Source organism: Phyllobates terribilis, unplaced genomic scaffold (assembly GCF_046119375.1).
Source record: "Phyllobates terribilis strain yellow unplaced genomic scaffold, ASM4611937v1 Scaffold_3__8_contigs__length_932513732, whole genome shotgun sequence".
NCBI lineage: Eukaryota > Metazoa > Chordata > Amphibia > Anura > Dendrobatidae > Phyllobates > Phyllobates terribilis.
The window spans coordinates 314,489,024-314,511,040 of NW_027362763.1; the positions used below are offsets into that span (position 1 = coordinate 314,489,024).

Consider the following 22,017-nt stretch of genomic DNA (forward strand, 5'->3'; position numbering starts at 1 on the left):
TGCAAAAAAAAACCTCACTATTGTAGTGCCCAGCTTGTACTTCTGGAGACATAGCCCCTGTGAAGCTAGTGGGCTCTCCTCACTATAGTAATGCCAAACATGTGAACACTAACTGCAGTTTAGGCACACTGGGGCTCAGGAGGGAGGGGGGGGGGGATTTGAAAGGGCTTTTTCTGTGGGTTAAGGTGAAGCTTTTATTGGTAGCATATCAGAGTACAAAACATTTTGAATCACTTAAGGCTCTTTAAAGACACTGTGGGAGCAGACTACTCCTCCCGACAGTGTCCCTTGCTCATGCTGATTACAGCATGAGCAAAGGACAATAAGGGCAGTATTGAACACCCGGGTGCTTGGGAAGAGTGCTAACTGTACACAGATTCCCAGGTGCCAGTACCTGTACTCCTGATGCAGCACAGACCCCTCCGGTACAGGTTTTTCTGCTATCGGAAAAATCAGGATGTGAAAACGGCCTTACTTTGAACTCAGTTTGGCCTCTGTTCAGCTGTCAGTCTTTTTAAAGTGCACAAAACTGGTCAACCACGCTTGTGCATGCCTAAAGTGGCCACACCTGGATCGTAGGCCAGGCCAAATGAACAAGGTAGGCGTGTAGTGTTTTTGTCTATCAGGTTTCAATTTTGGGATTACTTCAAACTAGTTTATTTTTTTTTTTTAATTGGTCAACGAGTGACTGTAGGAGCCTTTATGCAAATAGTTTTTTCCCCAGCCCGATTCTCATTTTCAGGAGGCAAAATTGCATCCTGCAAGATATTACATACTGGCATGTCATATGTTGAGAAGGGGTTATGTGGTCTAATACATCTGAGACAGGATGAGATTGACCTTGAATTATAGCAGTCAACCAAATTCTCTAGAACAGGCTTATAAGAATGAAGTAATCTACAGCCCCAAATCCGTGCCTGTCTTTGCATCCAATTCATTATTCCATTTGTGTCTGTTATGTGCTCATGTTTCTTTTGTATTCCTACTTTGTGGGCAGAGTCTAGCAACTGCAGATTTAGTTTGATTCATAAATTGTGATTTTAAAAATTTTAGCATAGCTTTAACCCCCTTCCCCTCCCCACCAGTTTTATTCAAGTATGCCCAAATTTTGTCTGCAAAATTCATGAATCACTTGCGCCAATGTTTTTGGAGCCAAAAAAAAAAAAAAGTTTAGATGACTAGTGTTGAGCGAGTATGTTATGTCAGAGTATGCTCAGGCCGAGCTCTGAGTATTTACAGCTGCTCGGTGATATTTGAATCACTCCCAAGTGCATGATATGCAACTGTTTGACATGAGGAATGTGTAAGAAATACATTCCTCACATGTAATAAAACTGTCAAACAGTTGCAAATCATGCACACAGGAGCGATTTAACCATATCACCGAGCAGCTGTAAATACTCTGAGCTTGGCCCGAGCATACTCGGCGAAAGGGTTAACAGAACATACTCGCTCAACACTACAGATTATAGTACCTTACCAAATAAAGTGGTCTATTGTGGGAGGACAAGTGTCACTGCCCTAAATACAAGCGATTGTGGCATCAAGTTTATTTAGAGAAAAAACGTTTTTTTTTGGACCTCGAAGTAGGCCATGACAACAGAAAAAAAAAAAAAGAAAAACACAGTACATCAGGGCAACTGAGTGACCTTGGTTACTTAGTGCAAAAAAGTCGCTTCGCAAGAGCCGCAACTTAAGATTTAAAATTAACACTCAAGATGCAGACATCCATGCTCACAGACCACAATGCACAGACTGGCTACAGGTCTCCTGACCCAAAAAGGGACAGCCTTAGAAATATAAGCAGTTATGTTCCAGTCAGAAAGCCCAGAGCCAGTCCTCGCATAGTAGTCCTTGATTGGACAGGTCCACGGGTGTCTGCATGAGCTCTAATGCCAAACAGGTCACAACACAACCATTCGAAGTATTGATTGTTAGTAAGGTGTTAAATCCTGTTTTTACCTTCCTGACAGAAGCACTGCTGAGTAGAGTGGATCTCATTTCACTACACAGCACATTTGACCCCAAGTCACTATGAACACAAGGATAGTGAATTTTGCCCCACAAAACAGCATTTAATTTGTATAATATTAACTGCAACAAAAATACAGATAATATACTATTTATTAAACATTTAAATTCATGTGCAATGTGGCAACTATACAATTAAGCTAAACACTATTGTTGGGGGTCAGGGTCTAGCACAAATGCACTTTATTGAATAAATACATTTTAAAAACAATTATAGGCAATCTTTAATGTACAATAAAGGTGTATATGCTAATTTAACATAATTGGCTGATTTGATACAGCACTTATATTTTTTAGTCCATAAGTAATTTATTAAATGATAAAGAACATCAAATACAACCACCTCTCTAAAACCGCTAAATAAATGTTGAACACAAAAATGTAAAGACCCCATTGCTTTAATATCCACCCCAACAGTCTAAACTCTGGAAATAGGATAAAGCCCACAGCTTTCTTTCCAGAGAAGGCGACTAACGTCGCTTTGCTTATCAATAAAATCTGTATTTCTGATCCGTCATGAGCATTGAGACAAGATTCAATATAATTTTCCAAAGAAAAGCACAATGCGTGTCGTGAGTCGCCAATCCAGCAACAGCAAGTACAGCATTCAGAATAATCTCATCCCAGGGATCAAATAAGGTCAGCCACATTCATAGGCATCTCCTCCACTGTAGTATTGTAGAAAGTCTCAATATCACGAAGAATTCTTTTATCCTCCTCTGTAACAAAGTTTATAGCCACACCTTTTCTACCAAAACGCCCTCCACGGCCGATCCTGGGAAGGAAAAGACAAGGTTAAAAACAAAACCGTTAAACATTCCCAAATTAGGCTAATAAAAAGGTAACCTGTCCACATTAAGGGGGTTGTCCACTACTATAAATGCCCCCATTGATGACCACTCAGGCATCACATGACCCCACTTGCAGGCTCCTCTGACATCCGCTGATGTAAAGTTTTGGATTCTCACAGGAGTGACCCAGTCGCACGCACTCCCCAATTCATAGGCTGCACGTCACAGTCCAGCATTCCCTCTCCTCTGCACTGGATGCTGTGAAGTGTGGTAAAACCCCAGGTAACTGACAATGGAAGGTATTTACAAGAACTTAGACAATTTTAGATTGATGGGGCATTATTTAGAGTAGTGGACACCCTCTTTAATTGTTTCATGTGGCTCCAATCCTGGAAAAGTATGAATAGGTTACCACCACTAAAAGCCAATGCCATCAATAGTGTGGACTCCGTGACCAAGGTTGATGGCAATGTACACTTTTGTGCAGACGTTACAATATTTTGTAATTTCAGGTTCAAGGGAATCTATTAGGTTTTTGCTAGCTCATCTAAGAGAAGCAGAATGTAGGCAGAGACCCTGAATCCAATGATGTATCACTTAAGTTTACTGGGTGCAGCTGTTCTTACACAAGAGCTTTTAGATGTAGAATGAAGCAGAGCAGACTAACCCTGCCCACACCAGGCTCTCAGTGTAAAGTTCATACAGTGAGGTGCTCATCGTAGGGAATGGGCGTTGCAGGAATAACTAGTCCTGCAGTGTTAATCTGAGAGATAAATCGTCAATTAGTAAACAGTCAGTTAGAATTCAGGGATGTCACCTGTGTGGTTTACTGTGGTTCAGCCTCTTATCTCCTGCTGTCTTCAGAATACATAGCAAAAACCTGCTGACAGATTCCCTTAAATAACAAGCCTGCAGGACATCAAAAAAGGTGAACCTTCTATTGCAGCTGAACAATTAAGGCTTTGCAAATTGACAATACTTTATTTTAGTCACCAATACTCCTGCTTAGCTAGGTTGCTCACATATGCCAAGTTGTAGTGCAAAGACAAGCATTGAATTTAGAGCGGCTGCAGTGAGACAAGCATTAGATCTGCCCCTGCTGAAAGCTTCCCAAACAAATCACAGGAAATTCCAGTAGCTGGACTATAGTGGCTATAAACATGTCATGAAGTATTAAAAGGGTGTTACTTAGGACAACCCCTTCTCATTCCCCATATATTTGGCCTGGTTAAGTATTTCAGCTAGCGTGCCTTGCAAGTTTAATACCTGTTTTCTGAGAACCACTAGGGAAGCTCTGTGCAGTGCATCTTGCTGACAAGGTGCTTCAGGTGTTACCTGTTATAAGACTGCTGAGCATAATGTAGTCAGTCCTGCACTTGTGTCAACCTCATTTATTAGAAACCTTCAGAGTTTATTACCAGGGGAGTATGTGTGCTGTAGTGATTGCAAGCAGGGATCTTGAAGACAAGATTCAACACAAAGTATAGCACACAAGAATCTGCAGAAACCAATATACCACTTTAGGCCCTGTTCACATGCAGGTTATTTGCAGCCCAAGCCTGATCTTACAGTAAAATGCTGCATTCAAAATACAGTTTGTTTGGGTGTGTAATACATACCCAATTTCTCTACAGCACATACAAGAGTTAGATTTACTCAGCAAAACTGGTTTGCTGCGTTTTTTGCACTCTGCTTTCTTTGGGTGAAGAAATGCTGAAAATATTGAAACCCTGCTCAAATTCAGTTGTTGGTACTGCAAAACAGATTTTCTGCAGAAAAATTAAATGCTGCAAAGAGACTGATCACCACCTTAGCCATGCATAGCACGAACTAGCAGCCTTTTGATCTAAGGGCAGGGACACACTGCTGTATAACTCATGTGATGCGGATGATCATATCGCACTGAACGGACTGGCCCGACCTCTCCAGACCTGAGCATGACAGCATGATTGATTTCAGGAGAGGTGTCGGCCAGTATGTGGTTTAGGATGCGATCCTCGCATGAGAAATACAGCCATGTCTCTGCCCTTAGGCTGGGATTTCATTTATCAGTTGTGTAAGGACATCTTGCATTTGTCTACTCAATCAATATAGTGCAACAACTGATTTGCCAGACAAATATGAATGATCCTATAGTATTTCAGTTCCTTGTTGGCATTTTTTTTTTATTCATACCATACAGGAGTGTAGACTTGTACAAAACCAAAATTTTTAGATATTTATAGTGCTTGAAACAGTTTTAGGCCTTATATGACCAAAGTATGGCAGAATTTTAGAATCTGAATTGTATCTGAAGTTATGAAAGTTTGGTCACTAGACCTGCAGTCAGACCAGGAAGCTGGCAATACAGAAGCCAAAAAAGTTATGGTCGTCTGAGGCCTTATCCTGTGCTGGGAATTATTATTCTTAAAGGGAATGTGTCACCCCCCTGGGAGATATCAGACCTCTACTATGGGCATACAGGTTATTGAAAAGTAAATCTATACTTACCTGTATGGCACATAGTATGTTTGATTGCAGAGAAATGTGTTTTATCATTTATTTTCACAGGCTTCGTGTCCCCTGGACACCAAAAAATCCCTGCCTATCTTCTTCGTAATCCCCGCCTATGCGTTTACCTAACATTCCCCCCCTGCCCATCACAGGGTCCTGTGACGAGCACTGTGCTGACTTTCCAGGCATGCTCAGAGCGTGCCGTGTTTCCTCCCGACCCATCTGTCTACTTTGCCGCATGTTTCTATTGGGCAGGAGAGGGAATGGTAAATAAACAGTCAGGGATTTCTTGCCGTGCAGGGTTGCCAAGCCTGTGCAAAACAGTTGATAAAAACACATTTCTCTGCAATTAGACCTCTACTATGTGCCATACAGTTATGTATAGATTTACATGTCTATCAACCTGTATGCACATAGTAGAGGTCTGATATCTCCCAGGGGGTGAGATTCCCTTTAATGCAAAACCTGAGACTAGCATTTACTTTAGTGGCTGGAAGTAGGGTTGTCTCCAGCTGTCAGACCCTTCATGTATGACATGGATTGCCATCATTTGTATAAATTGCCATGTTCACTCTGCATTACTTACCTACTACTGCTCCTGCACAGTACAAGCCTTTAGGCTTCTGAGCTGTGAAATCAGTAGCCACCTTAGTTGTACGGCTAAATTTAGCAGCATCTCAGTTGTCCAGTACACACGTTAACAGCAAAGGCCAAGGCATTAATACCAAGAATAAATTAAAAATCTTTATTCTGTTGTACAATAGCAACAGTTGGAAATGATGAAGTGCATTACCTTTACAAGCATTAGTCCATGCTTCACTGGCCGCCCTCAGCTCACAACCAGATGTGCAATTTCTCTGATTGAGAACACACACCTCTTCCACAGACCATTCTCAGCAGTGTCCTGGAGCAACTGTAGTCTGCTCCTCAACTATTTAAACATAAAAGTTTCATAAAAAATTTTGCCTGGGTATTTAGGGAAATGTCATTCAAAATAAATGAATAAAGATTGTTTGAGACCAAGCGTCCCCATCTGCCGAGAGGGTCAGAACAAACAGGGATAGTAGGAAACAATTTATTATTTGCAGGGGGAACGACAGAACAGCACTTAACAGCTATACTGTAACTTATCCTGCACAATGAATGCTTCCTTCAGGGTTATACCCATAGAAAGTAGTTAATGCTTTGGCACAGACCTTGCTGTATTTGACAGCTTTAAGAACTGCCGTAATACAATACACAATCAGCTCAGTTGCTGCATGGCTAGCATACATAGTGCAGCGGTAGCACAGCTAAGACCGTGTGATACAAACCTGTGAATGTAGTTTTCACGGTTGGTAGGAAGGTCGTAGTTGATCACTAGGGAAACTTGCTGCACATCTATACCACGTGCCTATAAACAAGATTAGAAGATTTGATCACAGCAATTTTTATCTTCCATCAAATACTTTAAATATAAGAGTTACAAGTGCAGTCTGTCAGCTACAGCAAAATGAAACTAAAGACTACAGTGAAACACTGGGGCACTTTAGGTACAAGTGTCACCAACTTACCAGCAAATCAGTAGTTATTAACACACGACTAGATCCAGATCTGAACTCCCTCATAATGACATCTCGCTCCTTCTGGTCCATGTCACCATGCTGTCAAGGAGATAAGGAGTTAGCTTTTAATAAGCTCACAATGACAGCTGTATGAGACCAAGCGTCCCTGCCTGCCACCATGATCAGTCAGGGATAGTAGGAAACATGTTAATGTCAGCAGGGGGAACGACAACAGAGCACCACACTGCCATGTTGTAACTTAACCTGCTAGTGTATTTTTTTTTTTTTTTTTTTTTACTACTTACCAAAGCAGATACTGTAAAGTCTCTGGCATGCATTTTTTCAGTAAGCCAGTCAACCTTTCTCCTGGTATTCAAAAATATAACAGCTTGTGTAATAGTCAGAGTCTCATATAGATCACATAGGGTATCCAACTTCCATTCCTTGTAGGAGGAAAAAAAAAAATAAAAAAAATGTAAGACCATCTCGGATTCTAAACAGCAAAGCAATAAAGTTAAATCAAAGATCTTACCTCTCGTTCAACATTAATGTAGAACTGCTTAATACCCTCTAAGGTCAATTCCTCTTTTTTAACAAGGATGCGAATCGGATCCCTCATAAACTTTTTGGTCACTTCCAACACATCAGTTGGCATGGTGGCAGAAAGCAGGACAACCTAAGACATAAAATATTTTACCACAAGACCAGTTGTATTTTGTAGGCCCTGAACTGAATGTTGCGTCATTCTTGGATTACACCAGATTGATATAGTGATTGCTGTACTTACCTGAATATTTGTGCTCAATTTTTGAAAGATCTCATATATTTGATCCTTAAAACCACGGCTCAACATTTCATCAGCTTCATCCAAAACAAACATTTTTATCCATTTTGGGGCTGGAAGTAAAATGGTCTATTGTTACTTTAAGTTAGAAAGCACTAATTGGCATTAACACTAATAATGTGAAGTATTACTTACATAAATAACGTCTATTCAACATGTCAAACACACGACCAGGCGTGCCCACGACAATATGAGGCGCTTCAGCCTGCAGTTTCTGCATTTCATTGCGAACATTTGTGCCTCCAATGCAAGCATGGCATGTTGCACCCATGTAGTCACCCAGGGCCAGAATGACCTTCTGAATCTAAGAATGGAACAAATAATCTTATGAGAAGGCATAGTCAGTTACTAATTAAGACTCTAGATCAGTGTATATTTCCATATAAAAAGCATTTCAGTGTTACCATTGAGAATAAAGCAATACTGAGCAGCCAAGACTTCAGTCTCATTACCCATGGTGCCCTGACCTACAGCTTATAAACCTATAAGGCTAGCATCTATAGCCCACTGCCTACAACCATCAGACACCTAGAATTGCAAAACTTTAAATACCTTCATGCACATTTCCTCATTATATACAAATAGTCCTGCTGAATTAAACAATCTTAAGTAATTTATGGTTGCAGCCAGTGTACCAGACTAGTATGTTAATGGGCAGCTGCAGATAACTGGTCCCAGTGGATCAGTCTGCACCATCCTAGACACAGCAGGACAGATTTGGAGCACACTAGAGAATATCCAACATATAAACAAGTATACCTTTAAATAAGACATGCAAGTTTAGAATCTGTTATGGAAAGTGATCAAGTGCTTCAAGAAAAAAAAAAAAAAAAAGTCCTGCTCACCCATGCACTTCTATAAAAACCCATTCTTTATCAAGAAACCTTTTCCTGAAGCATGCCCTATACCCAGAACAAACCACAACCTGTTGATGCAGACTGAGGTTTTCCCCACAGGTTGTGATATGACAAAGATTTACCACTACTGCATCTAAAATACCCTGTGCAAGTCCAATTCCAGCCAAATAGAAGAATGTCAGACATCAGATTTCTGCTTCCATTTGACAAAATGCCTACAAGATTTGGAGCACATATTAGCGATATATGAAGAGTTTTAATTAATGTAATCAGGTGGGGCAGCCTAATTAAACCACAACCCCAGAGGCAATAATAATGGCTCTGTACAATATAGGGTCACATATGGCTTTTTTTTTTTTTTTAAACACTGCTCAATGTTAAACCCAATGCAAAATTAGATTTCTTACCAATTTAACCCATAGACATTATGTAAGGATGTGTGCTACCCTGCTCCACCATCATGTGAACTAGGTATGGATATGCTGCATACTACTGGACAGACCTCAGTCTCAAGATGGTTTAGTAAATCCTGCATTGAGATCAGGTGGTTGGACATGACGACACTTCCAACTCCCAACATTCTATAGATACAGGTGCTCCTCACAAAATTAGATCAAAATGTTAAAAATTCAGTTCAATACAAAAAGTGAAACTCATTATATAGAGTCATTACAAACAGTGACCCATTTCAAGTGTATTTCTGTTGAAATGTTGATGAATTACAGCCAATGAAAGCACAACAGCCATTATCTCAGTAAATTAGAATACTTTATAACAACTTGAAAAATAGTTTTAAAAATGTTGGCCTACTGACATGTATGTATGAAGCCCAGGTTGCTTTGATAGCAGCCTTCAGCTCAGTCTGCATTGTTGGGTCTGGTGTCTCTCATCTTCCTCTTGACAATACTCCATAGATTCTCTATGAGGTTAAGGTCAGGCGAGTTTGCTGGCCAATCAAGTACAGCGATACTGTTTGTAAACCAGGTATTGGTACTTTTGGCAGTGTGGACAGGTGCCAAGTCCTGCTGGAGAATGAAATTTCCATCTCCAAAAAGCTTGTCGGCAGAGGGAAGCATGAAGTGCTCTAAAATTTCCTGGTAGACGGCTGCGCTGACTTTGGTCTTGATAAAACAGTGGACCTACACCAGCAGATGACATGGCTCCTCAAATCATCACCAATTGTGGAAACTTCACACTAGACCTCCAGCAGCTTGGATTGTGGCCTCACCACTCTTCCTCCAGACTCTGGGACCTTGATTTCCAAATGAAAAGGAACGTTTACTTTCATCTGAAAACACCTTGAACCACTGAGCAACAGTCCAGGTAAGACGCTTCTGGCGCTGTCTATTGGTCATGAGTGGCTTGACACAAGGAATGTGACACTTGTAGCCCATGTCCTGGATACACCTGTGTGTGGTGGCTCTTGAAGCAGTGACTCCAGCAGCAGTCCACTTTGTGAATCTCCCCCAAATTTTTGAATGGCCTTCTCTTAATCCTTTCAAGGCTGCGATTATTCTGATTGCTTCTGCACCTTTCCTTCCACTCAACTTGCCATTAATATACTTGGATACAGCACTTTGAACAGCCAGCTTCTTTAGCAATGACCTTTTGTGGCTTACCCTTCTTGTGGATTGTGTCAATGACTGCCTTCTGGACATCTGTTTGGGCAGTATCGTGTCTCAGTGGTTAGCACTGCAGAACTGGGGTCCTGTGTTCAAATCCCACCAAGGACAACATCTGCAAGAAGTTCGTATGTTCTCCCTGTATTTGTGCGAGTTTCCTCACACTTTAAAGACATACTGCTATGGAATGCAGATTGTGAGCCCCAATGGGGACAGTGCCGATAAGGTCTGTAAATTGTCTGAATTGTAGAGCGCTGTGGAATATGTTGGAGCTATATAAATAAAAAGATTGTCAAGTCAGCAGTCTTTCCCCATAATAGTGGAGCCTACTGAAAACAGACTAAGGGACCTTTTTACATGCTTAGGAAACCTTTGCAGGTGTTTGTTAATTATTTTAATTTACTGAGATAATGACTTTTGTACTTTCATTGGCTGTAAGCCATAATCATCAACATTAACAGAAATAAACACTTGAAATAGATCACTGTTACGACTATATAATATACGGGTTTCACTTTTTGTATTGAAGAACTGAAATAAATTAACTTTCATGATATTCTAATTTTGTGAGATACACCTGTTTGAGGCCCTTAAATGTGGGTCAGGAGATCCACAACCAATCCAGACCCCAGTCTGCACACAGATAAAGTAGGGAACGTGAAGCCAGCCTTCGGTAAACAGACTTGGCACTTTTAGTGGTATTGTATAGTGATCTGAAGTCTGAGAAGGATAGTCATTGTGTTTAAACATCCATTCTCCCAAGAGATAAGCTGCCATGCATTGTGTGCCAGCACCATTATCCACTCTCCCCATTAAGAACAGATGAATGTGTAAATGCATAGTAACAGGGTTGTCCTGAAATGCATTGGCTAATTAAGTATTCAGCCAATAGAATAGCCATCTCCAGGGTCCATCCACTTTAAGCCTCTGAATGTCAAGTGTGACACTAGAACAAGTTATTTTGTAAGTGACATGCAAAGCATCATGAGATGAAAACTCCATCTTAACATTTGCACACTGCAGTTTCCATACTACACAACTGCATAGCAAGTTTTTGTAGAATTAAGAGTAAGACTAGCATACTTGTCACAGCGTACTAATTAAATTCAAGTCATTGGATTATAAGTAGAGAACCATTTAGGGCAATATGAGGCCAGTGAAGCCATCTGCACTCACAGTTGTGGAATCTGAAACTTGTGCAGCACACAGTCACAAGCTACCCTGTCAATACCTGTTGAGCCAGTTCTCTTGTGGGAGCCAATACTAGTGCTTGGGTCTCCTTGAGCTCAATCTCCAGCTGCTGCAGGATGGAAATGGCAAATGTGGCTGTCTTGCCAGTACCTGACTGAGCTTGAGCAATCACATCATACCCTAAAAAGAGTAGGGAGACATTTAATGTTCCCAAATATTACCTGGTTGTGTAACCCAAGACAATTTTAACAAGTGATCAGAAAAAAAGCTCTCTCCATTTCAGGTCAGTCCCGAAAGATGTTACCATCATTTCACTTGTCTAGGATCATACAAGGAATCTGGAAACCTTTAGTTTTCCATAAATATATACAAGCTTTTAGGACAGTTCTACAAACCTTTAATGCAGGGGATGATGGCCCTTTGCTGAATGGCTGAAGGTTTTTCAAAACCATAAGCATAGATTCCTCTGAGAAGAGATTCTTTTAGGTTCATGTCATCAAAGTTGTCAACAATTTCGTTCCAGTTGCTCTGTAGGAAAAGATGAGTTTAGCCTTCATTGGTTAATAACCATCATACAAGAACATATATTATACCAACCTCAATGACACCATCAGGGTCCATTCCTTCAGGGCCACCATGGTCTCTAAAAAACAAAAGAATGACATTTGAGCAGATAAGCGTTACAATCATCACCTAAGCAAAGCGCTAGGAGACAACCAGAACTTACCTGCCATGAGCTGCTACTAAAACTGCATAGAGGTGAGGGCACATCCAAGGCAGACTACAGTACAGCTTTAAAGGGGGACCTGACAGGTTTCCCCATGCCCCTAGATCCACATATCTAAACACCCTGCCTAACAGTCCCTGTATTACATTACACAAAGTATTTCTAAAGTCCGTTTATGATATGTAAATGCGGACTGACACTAGTTGATGGGGCACTAGTGTCCCCAGACAAGATGGCTCACTTAGCATGTTATCACACCCTTGTGGGCATGATAGCATAACTTAGAAGCGCCGGCCATACTTAGTCTCTGCACTTCTGATCACGCGCAGCACGCCACTCCGAACCCAGCTTCAGAGGATCAATGATGAGGGGTAAAAGCCGTGTGCATGCATGCTTCAAGTATAGTGCTAGCGATTAAGCTTGTAAGTTATGTTATCATACCCCTGTGGTTGTGATAACCTGCTAAATGAGCAGACTAGTCAGGGACACCAACACCCCATCGACTAGTCAAAGCCCTCATTTACATATAAATCTACTGTATCCTCACTCATCCCTTGTAGGCAGAGCCCTCGCAGGCAGGGTCTGCTCTCCTCCTGTACCAGTCGCCCTCAAGAGTTTGTTAAAGCTTATTGTAGTTTTTGCCATGTACGAGGGGCGATCCAAAAGTAATGATAATCAATACTAAACACAATGAATATAGTAAAAAAATAATTTAATTTTTCTACATAGTCTAACAAGTCTATACATTTAGTCTCTCTTTTCTAAACTTAGAATTCCCTTCGAAAAAAATTCTTGATCTTGACCCTCAAAAAATCCCCAACAGCGGTTATCACGTCACTATTGTCAAATTTCTTGCCCCGGAGGTGTTCCTTGAGCTGAGGAAAGAAGTCTCTGGGGGCTAGATCTGGCGAATAGGGGGGGGGGGGGGGGGGGGGGTGTTCCACCAGTTCAAAGCCCGCTTCTTGAATGGTAGCCATGGCAACTGCAGCTTTGTGAGCCGACACGTTATCTTGGTGAAACAGCACTCCAGCCCGCAGTTTGCCGTGCCTTTTCTCATTGATGGCCTCCCGCAATCTTATTTGTTCTGAATAGTAGGAGCCCGTAGCAGTGGCTCCCTTCTCCAAGTAGTCCACCATAATTCCTTCAGCGTCCCAAAAAAAGGACGCCATAACCTTCCCTGCTGAGCTTGACACTTTCAATTTCTTCGGCGTCAGTTCGTTGGCTCGTTTCCATGTAATCGATTGTTGTTTCGTTTCAGGATCAAAGTGGTGGATCCAGGTCTCGTCCATGGTCAAAAAATTCTCCTTGTCTGCTTGGAACTTTGAGATTTGCTATTGAAATGTCAACTCGTTTCTTCTTTTGCTCGTCGGTTAACAATTTTTGGCACCCAACGCGCCGAGACCTCTCATATGCAATTCTTTTGCAAGGATTCTTTGAATACTGCCATATGAGATCCCTGTGACCTCAGCTACATGCCTGATAGTCACTCTTCAATCGGCCAATACAACTTCTTCAACTTTTTTCACGTTTTCTTCATTGAGGGACGTGGATGGGCGTCCTTCACGATGTTCATCTTCTGTCGATGTTCTTCCCAGCTTAAATTCCTTGGCCCAGCGTGCAACTGTGGAATATGGAGGAGAAGAGACCCCCAATGTTTCCACCAAGTCGCTGTGTATGTCTTTGGTAGTCATTTTTTTCAAGCAGAGGTATTTGATGACAGCTCTGAGCTCCTTTTTTTCCCATTTTGATGTTCACTCCTTGGCAGTTCCTATTCAAATGGATGTAGCTCCCAGGAATCGTGGCCTATTTAAGGGATTTTTTTTTCCTGGACTAGTGGGTACCCAAGAGAAGAAAACATTTTATTTTAATTTCTGTGTGCAATAGAAATAACCGATCATTACTTTTGGATCGCCCCTCATATATCCTCTTGTCACATGTAAAGCACCATGGAATAAATTGCACTATAAGGCTATGTGCCCACAATGCAGAAATGCTCAGGATTTTTTCCTGAGCGTTTCTGCATCTCCCTGGCAGAAAAAAAAATAAAAACAAAACATGCGGATTGTAGATGCGGAAATGGAGCGTTATTCACTGACATTTCCGCATGTGGATTGACAAGCGCTTTCCAAGCGATTAGCATCACTTGGAAAGTGCTTGTGACAACTAGGTCACACTACATAAATCCATGCCGTTTGCATGGATTTATATAGTGTGACCCGAGAGAGTGTATATACTCACCCTCCGATGGCCTGCGCTGGCTTGTTTCGATCAGTCCCGGCTGCTGGCAGAAGGGAATTGAAAGACCTGCTGACGTCAGCTTCGTGTGACCAGTCACATGACTGACGTCAGCGCAGGTCCTTCAATTCACTGCAAAGTGCAGGGAAGCAAGAAGGAGAACTGTGTGGGCCAACAGAAGGCAAGTATACATTTATTTTATTCTTTTTTTTTACAGATTTTTTAATGGTACCTGGGTGTGGATGAGACTCCTCTCATGTACACCCGGGTACCATCCGCACATTAGAACGCTTGGATTACGCATCTACATATACAGTGATGCGTAATCCATGCGGTCTAATGCAAGTCAATGGCAGCGAGGACGCAGCACTTCTGCAAAATAATTGGTAGTGCTGCGTTTTTTCCTGCAATGATAATCTGCAGCATGTGCACAGCACATGCGGATCATTGGGGAACATTGCTGCCCTTCTACCATGCGTTTTCACAGCTGCAAAAACGCATTAAAAACGCATCGTGGGCACACAGCCTAATAAATACAGACCTTTTAGAAAAAGTATTTTTAATGTAATACAGGGGACTGTTTAGCAGGGTATTTACAAATACAGACAACTGTTGGAGGCATGGGGGACCTGGCAGGTTCCCTTTAAAAACACCAGACGTTTGCAGTTTTCACTGAAATATTTACGTCTCAAAGCAAAAGCATATGGTGGTCTGACCTCTGGAACCCCACCAGTCTTGAGAATAGTCATGTCATCTTTTTAATATATAACTTTCCATCAATAGACAGTATATTCCAATCTTGTAAATTCCATGTTTTCTGCAGGGATTTTGCTCCAAGTACAACAGAGTAAAACCCATGTTAACAATGGACCAACATGAAGCATGTGGGTGAGATGCTGCAGATTTTAATTGCAAAAAACAGATAATCTAAAGAATCTACTTCTGAACATCCCCTAAAGTTCTGTAAGGGGGTGAAGTGCAATGCCTTCCCCCTTACATGTGGTTCTTACAATTAGTTTTCCATGGAATAAACATTCAGAAAGCCTCTAACATTACCTCTGCTGCAAAACTAGCTTTTATTTTTCCTTACTGAAGGGGCATTTACATTCCAAGATAGTTGTGAGAGCTTCATGAAAACACTTGTTTGTTACCTGGCCATGTAAACAGGCTGCTCATCACAAGTAAACACTCGCTAATCAGGTGACTTTTTTTGTGTGCAGCATAATAGTCCAGTGTTGATGGACCAGAACCTCGACTGCAGAGAACCTCGACAGCCTATGTGCACCAAGCAAGTATAGTATTGATTGCAGTGAGGTGCCCTGATGTAAATACACTTAAAAGCAGCTACAAAAATTATAAAACTGGCATACAAATGAGCAAATGGTGTTATTGAAAGGGTTAAATGGCTTCGGGCCACTCATCTTAATGCAGACAGATAGTGATGCCCCACATCAAATTTATGTCACCCCAGCCTGGCCCAAATGGGTTCTGGCCATCAGAACTGGCATCAAAGTGGGCAAACAGCCAATTCTCATTTGAATAAGTAGCTGGTTTTTAAGGCATTAAATTACTTTGGGCCACTGAACTCACACCAAAGTTGCACAAGTCACTTTAGCCTGGCCAAACAGAGTATGGGCATAAGAAATGGCATCAAAATTGGCAATTTAACCACTTTCATGCCAGTTCTGATGCCCAGAACCCATTAGGGAAAGCCTGAAGTAACCTGAATTTGATATGGGGGATCACTATACAAGTAATGGTTGTGTAGTTATATTGTAATCTCAGTGGCCCAGTCATTTAACCCTTTCAATACCACCCTTTGGTGTCCACCTTGATTCCCATTTTTCTGCCAGTTTAATTTTTTTTTGTAGCTGCTCTTAAGTGTATTCACATTAGGGCACCTCGCTGCATTTTATTTTATCACTGCAATTTAAAAAAAAAAAAAAAAAACACAAGTAAACAGGGGGAAAAAAAATTGCCAAATAAATTAGCTTTAGCATAGCCAAGTGGCCGATCAACAAAAGTTAAAGAAAAAATAGTCAGCTCACTGGTAAAGGGCAAGTAGTTCCCAATGCAGACCAGACCATCGCACGGATCAGGGCAGAGCAGCCACCACATGAACAGGCAGAGAGCAGAAGGATCCAGCGATGCAGGCTGTTAGTCTTGTATTAATAAAATATAGCTTTTATTTTAGCCATTAAGCGCTTAGAAATGCATTGGTCCTATTTCCAAGTACCTGTACACAGTTATAACCAAGTGTACTAAATTTGCCCTTTTAACCCCTTAATAACATTTGACGTACTAATACGAGTCTGTGCCCTGGGACTTAAGAGCCAGACCCGTATTAGTACGTCATGGCGATCGAGCGCGCACACAGGCTGTGCGGGCGCGATCGCTGCCGGGTGTCAGCTGATAGTACCGGGTGTCAGCTGATTGTCACAGCTGACACCGGTACTATGTGCAGGGAGTGGTCCTGCACCGCTCCCAGCACATTAACCCCCGCTATGCTGCGATCGAAGTCGATCGCAGCATTGCGGGGGCAAGGGGAGGTGATCGGCGATACTCACCTCCTCTTCCGGCTTCCAGCGCAGACTGCAGCGGCTTCCCGGGTGTTGCCATGACGACCCGATGTCATCATGACAACATCCGGGTCACCAGAGAGCAGGAAGATTGCTTGGACATGCGCAGTGCATCTCCAAGCAATCTTAACACTGTGCACTTCTGACAGCCTGCATGGCATAGGGATGGTGCTCCATTCCTATGCCATGCAGGCGATCAGAAAAAAAAAAGTGAAAGTCCCAGAGTGGGACAAAGTAATAAGGTGTACAAACTGTCTGAAAGTGGAAAAAAAAAAAAAATGTGCTAAAATATTATAAAAAAATGAAAAAAATAAAAATATAATGTACCCATCAATAAATATTATTATAAAAAAAAAAACAATAAAAGTACACATATTTGGTATCGCCGCGTCCGGAACAGCCTGACCTATAAGACTGTCCCACTAGTTAACCCCTTCAGTGAACACGGTAAAAAAAAAAAAAAAAACGCAGCAAAAAACAATGCTTTATCACCATACCGCCAAACAAAAAGTGGAATAACACGCGATCAAAAAGACGCATATAAATAAAAATGATACCGCTGAAAACGTCATCTCGTCCCACAAAAAACAAGCCGCCATACAGCTCCATCAGCCGAAAAATAAAAAAGTTTCAGCTCTCAGAATAAAGCGATGCTAAAAAATATTTTTTTCTATAAAATAGCTTTTATTGTGTATAAGCGCCAAAACATAGAAAAATTATACAAATGTGGTACCGCTGTAAACGTACTGACCCGAAGAATAAAGCTACCTCATCAATTTTACCACAAGCGGAACAGAATAAAAAAAAAACAAAAGAAAACAATTCCTGAATTGTTGGTTTTTGTTTATTCTGCCTCCCAAAAATCGGAATAGAAAGCGATCAAAAAATGTCACGTGCCTGAAAATGGCACCAATAACAACGTCAAGTCATCCCGCAAAAAACGAGCCGTCACATGACTGTCTGCCAAAATCTGGAAAAATTATAGCTCTCAAAATATGGCGATGCAAAAACTAGATTTTACCAAAAATGCGTCTTTTAGTGTGTGACAGCTGTCAGTCATAAAAACCCCATATGATTCTGGCATTGCTGTAATCACACCGACCCGAAGAATAAAGTCGTCTAATCACTTATACCGCACAAGGAACGGCGTCAAAAATAAACTCTTGGGTTAGGATTGGGCTAGGGTTAGGGCTAGGGTTGTGCTGGGGCTAGGATTTTTTTCAAAAGTAAGAAAAAAAGATGACGATATGGCGACTAGTGTTGAGCGCAAGTGCTCGCTACTTGAGTTTGCATCGGGTGCTCTGGTATGCATTGAGTATCGTGGGTATTTGAGTGACATGCTCGAGTCTGCCCCATATGCTTCGCGGCCAAAAAACTTTACGGGGATTGCCTGCCATGCACGAGCGATCCCCGCATGTTTTTTTTTGGGTGCCTAATAACCGTGAAACATGCGGAGCAGGGACTCGAGCATGTCACTCAAGCACACGCTGTACATGGTGCATACCTGAGTACCCGATGCAAACTCAAGTAGCGAGCACTTGCGCTCAAGAATAATGACAACTTATTCAATATGATGACCTAATGTAAACAAATTCTGTGCCGTACCTCTGGGTTCAAAATGTTCACTATACACCTTAAAATCCTTGAGGGGTATAGTTTCCAAAATGGGGACAGTTGTGGGGGAGCTCCACTGTTTAGGCACATCACGGGCTCTCCAAACGCGACATGGTGTCCGCTAACAAATTGAATGGAAAATCGGCTCAAATTGTTAGCGGATATCATGTTGCATTTGGAGAGTCCCTGTGTGCCCAAACATTGGAGCTCCCCCACAAGTGACCCCATTTTGGAAACTAGACCCCCCAAGGCACCTATCTAGATGCATAGTGAGCACTTGGAACCCCAGGTGCTTCACAAATTGATTCATAAAAATGAAAAAGTGTTTTTTTTTTTCACTTTTTCATTATTACGAATCAATTTGTGAAGCACCTGGGGGTTCCAAGTGCTCACTATGCATCTAGAAAGGTGCCTTGGGGGGTCTAGTTTCCAAAATGGGGTCACTTGTGGGGGAGCTCCAAAGTTTGGGCACACAGGGGCTCTCCAAACAGAACATGGTGTCCGCTAATTATTCAAGCAAATTTTACAATCAAAAAGTCAAATGGCGCTCCTTCCCTTCCGAGCCCTGCCGTGCGCCCAAACAGTGTTTCTTCCCCAAATATTGGGTATCTGCGTGCCCAGGGGAAATTGCACAACACATTTTGGGGTCCATTTTTTCTTGTTACCCCTGTGAAAATAAAAAAAAATTGGGTCTAAAGTAACATTTTTGTGAAAAAAGTTAAATGTTCATTTTTTTCTTCCACATTCAAAAAATTCCTGTGAAGCACCTGAAGGGTTAATAAAGTTCTTGAATGTGGTTTTGAGCACCTTGAGGGGTGCAGTTTTTAGAATGGTGTCACTTTTGGGTATTTTCTGTCATAAAGACCTCTCAAAGTGACTTCAAATGTGATGTGGTCCCTAAAAAAATGGTTTTATAAATTTTGTTGGAAAAATGAGAAATCGCTGGTCAACTTTTAACCCTTATAGCTCCCTAACAAAAAAAAATTTTGGTTCCAAAATTGTGCTGATGTAAAGTAGACATGTGGGAAATGTTATTTATTAACTCTTTTGTGTGACATATCGCTCTGATTTCAGGGTTTAAAAATTAAAATTTTGAAAATCGCAAAATTTTCAAAATTTTCGCCAAATTTCTGTTTTTTCACAAATAAACGCAAGTGATATCGAAGAAATTTTTCCACAATCATGAAGTACAATATGTCACAAAAAAACAATCTCAGAATCAGGGGGATCCGTTGAAGCGTTCCAGAGTAATTACCTCATAAAGTGACAGTGGTCAGAATTGTAAAAATTGGCCCGGTCATTAACGTGCAAACCACCCGCGGGGCTTAAGGGGTTAAATAGCTCAAATAAAAGCTAGATTTTATTAATACAAGACTAAGCCTGCATCGCTGGATCCTTCTGCTCTTTGCCCATCAACAGAAGCTGCATGGTCAGTCATGTAATTGAACATAGTCATTCAGCAGTGGGTAATTTTGCAGTCACATGCCACTCTTAACACTCAGTTTGCCATATGGCTGTAATAGTCTGTTTACTTATAGTAGTCCAACTGCAATGAACAGAGTCATGAAAACTCCCCCCCCCCCCCCCCCCCAATATGGGGCAAAATTAGAATCTCATTTTTGCCTTCCTCTGGAACACCACATTAAATTATAGCTTAAACTACATGGACCTGTGCTTTATGGGATTAAGTGAAAACAAGTTCTCACCAAACCACAGTGATAGGGGATAACTTCTTGATCAGTGGAGGTGCTATCAGTCCCACACTGATTGACAGAACAGGGCACATGGTCAAGCACTGCTCCATTCATTCCAGATGGGGCTGCAATGTGCTGGGCGCAGCTTTTCTGGCAGCCCCATAGAGTGAGCAGAGCAGCACTGTCTCGGAGATGACTAGCCATTTTAGACGGATTTCCCCATTCTGCCAATTGACGTGGGTCCCAACATCAAGTCACCCACCAATCCGCAAGTTAAAAAAGGTGATGTTTTCCATAACATCTTTAAAGAGAAGCTAAGTTATTGAAAGTCCAGTTTCTTCTATAGCAAATATTGATTGTTCTGCTTATCACTTCTGAACACTAGGCTTCAACATTGCAAAACCTGACAGACCATTTACTACAAAGTATTGTAAAATGCCATATCTGATGAGACATCCCATTAATTATCATGGCCCCAGCTCATTATGCACCACATGACACTGCAGTATAAAGCATGGTGGACTCGTGGCACATGGAGCAGCAGTCCGATCCCACCTATACACAAGTGATCAGTAAGTTATGTTTTCTCCATTTCAGGTCAGTCCCGAAAGATGGTAACCATCATCTCACTTGTTCCACCAAGAATAGACTACCGCCCTCCCCAGCCCGCGCCGCAGTGCACGCCGGTACCGAGGACCCCGTATGCACGGGCGCCCCCTTCAGTCCCTGTTCTCGTCCCTCCCCGGTTGCAGGCAACTCCGAAGTCAGCTCGGGCGGTAGGTAACCAAGGCCGAAGCCTAGTAGTGACGTGTCCCATGCGCCGCCGTGTCCCGCATAACCCCGTAGGCCTCAATAGTAAACCCCACACTGCGTGCGGCATGACCACAGACCCCACCGCTGGGCCTACACAACCCGTCAGTGAGCGGCACCAGCAGGGAACGCCACAGTCAATAGTAATAAAGGCCGGCCTAAACGCATGCGAGAGCAGCCGTCTGAAAAATCACCTGGAATAATCCGCAGAGCCGCTAGACATGATCCGCACACGCTCCAGAACCCAACAGGAAAGGACTATCTGAGGGGGGCGCCCGCCATTTATATATCCGGAACTACATTTCTGAACGGCGCAAGGATACTACGACTGTGATAGAAAGTCTCTAGCGCACTTCTACCGCATACCCCAACTTGATGCTGGTATATTCACGATAATTGATATGTAAAACGGTTCCCCGTTGTGTTTCGCTTCATAGAACCCATTGCTTCAAGGCAAATGGAACTTTTTTCTTGTGGCACTCTTTCCGTAAGGCGGAAAGATATTGCAGCAAATGGTGAGTAGGTTATAGGTGTCTGAGATGCACGGGGTTTCACTCCCCGGCCCCTGCAGACTTGGCTAGTTAAGCCCCGCCTTCTTTGCGGCCTGGTTGGTGACGTGTCAGAGGGGAGGGGCAGTAGTGTGGTGGGACAGTAGCGGTGTGGAGAGGACTGTGAGGCTCAGTATAAGGCGGCGGCCGGTGGTGGTTCCTCTGCGGGTTATTTATAGGTGACTTACAGAGGCTGTGACCCCGCACAGTGCCCGTCCTGGCTACAACACCTCACGCACCCTGGAAAGAAAAGGGGCTGTTTTTTTTTTTTTTTGCAACTTTCTGCCACCTGTTGGGAAAACAGAGTCGGCTGTGAAACCGCATGACTGTGCCCACAACCAGGAGCTGCTGCGGGTTTATGCAGCGTCCAGATGTTACAGCATAGTGGATGGATTTCTAGAAATCCCATGTCCACTATGCGTCTCCATGCACCTGCG

General features: G+C 42.3%; 1 protein-coding gene and 4 non-coding genes across 6 annotated transcripts; all 5 read right to left on the reverse strand.

Moving 5' to 3' along the window:
* Nucleotides 1–2,049: 2,049 nt before the first annotated feature.
* EIF4A2 (eukaryotic translation initiation factor 4A2) lies at nucleotides 2,050–21,343 on the reverse strand. Of its 2 annotated transcripts, XR_012318404.1 has the most exons (12): nucleotides 21,227–21,342; nucleotides 11,971–12,016; nucleotides 11,769–11,901; nucleotides 11,414–11,553; nucleotides 7,839–8,007; nucleotides 7,647–7,756; nucleotides 7,392–7,535; nucleotides 7,165–7,302; nucleotides 6,869–6,958; nucleotides 6,629–6,708; nucleotides 6,109–6,246; nucleotides 2,670–2,806 (listed from the first exon to the last, which is right to left on the reverse strand). XR_012318404.1 is itself a non-coding variant. In XM_073675002.1 (11 exons), exons 1-11 carry the CDS (start codon nucleotides 21,253–21,255, stop codon nucleotides 2,662–2,664), a joined length of 1,224 nt encoding a protein of 407 aa, XP_073531103.1. In that variant the 5' UTR covers nucleotides 21,256–21,343; the 3' UTR covers nucleotides 2,050–2,661. The 2 variants fall into 2 exon arrangements, 1 of the variants encoding a protein (XP_073531103.1); XM_073675002.1 differs by lacking the exon at nucleotides 6,109–6,246 and having other exon boundaries at nucleotides 2,050–2,806; nucleotides 21,227–21,343.
* Nucleotides 6,325–6,453, reverse strand: LOC141260646 (small nucleolar RNA SNORA63). The gene has a single exon (XR_012319373.1). It is a non-coding gene; the product is annotated as a small nucleolar RNA SNORA63 (small nucleolar RNA).
* Nucleotides 7,006–7,129, reverse strand: LOC141260647 (small nucleolar RNA SNORA63). Its single transcript, XR_012319374.1, has one exon. It is a non-coding gene; the product is annotated as a small nucleolar RNA SNORA63 (small nucleolar RNA).
* On the reverse strand, nucleotides 11,624–11,690 carry LOC141260667 (small nucleolar RNA SNORD2). The gene has a single exon (XR_012319393.1). It is a non-coding gene; the product is annotated as a small nucleolar RNA SNORD2 (small nucleolar RNA).
* On the reverse strand, nucleotides 20,786–20,854 carry LOC141260666 (small nucleolar RNA SNORD2). Its single transcript, XR_012319392.1, has one exon. It is a non-coding gene; the product is annotated as a small nucleolar RNA SNORD2 (small nucleolar RNA).
* Nucleotides 21,344–22,017: the final 674 nt, after the last annotated feature.

Coding starts and splice junctions, on each gene's coding strand:
- EIF4A2 (XM_073675002.1), bottom strand. CDS start 21,255: ATGTCTAGCGGCTCTGCGGATTATTCCAG. Junction 8,008..11,413: donor CAAGAGAACTGGCTCAACAG/GTATTGACAGGG, acceptor TTCCATTCTTAG/ATTCAGAAGGTCATTCTGGC. Junction 6,959..7,164: donor ACTTTACAGTATCTGCTTTG/GTAAGTAGTAAA, acceptor TCTCCTTGACAG/CATGGTGACATGGACCAGAA.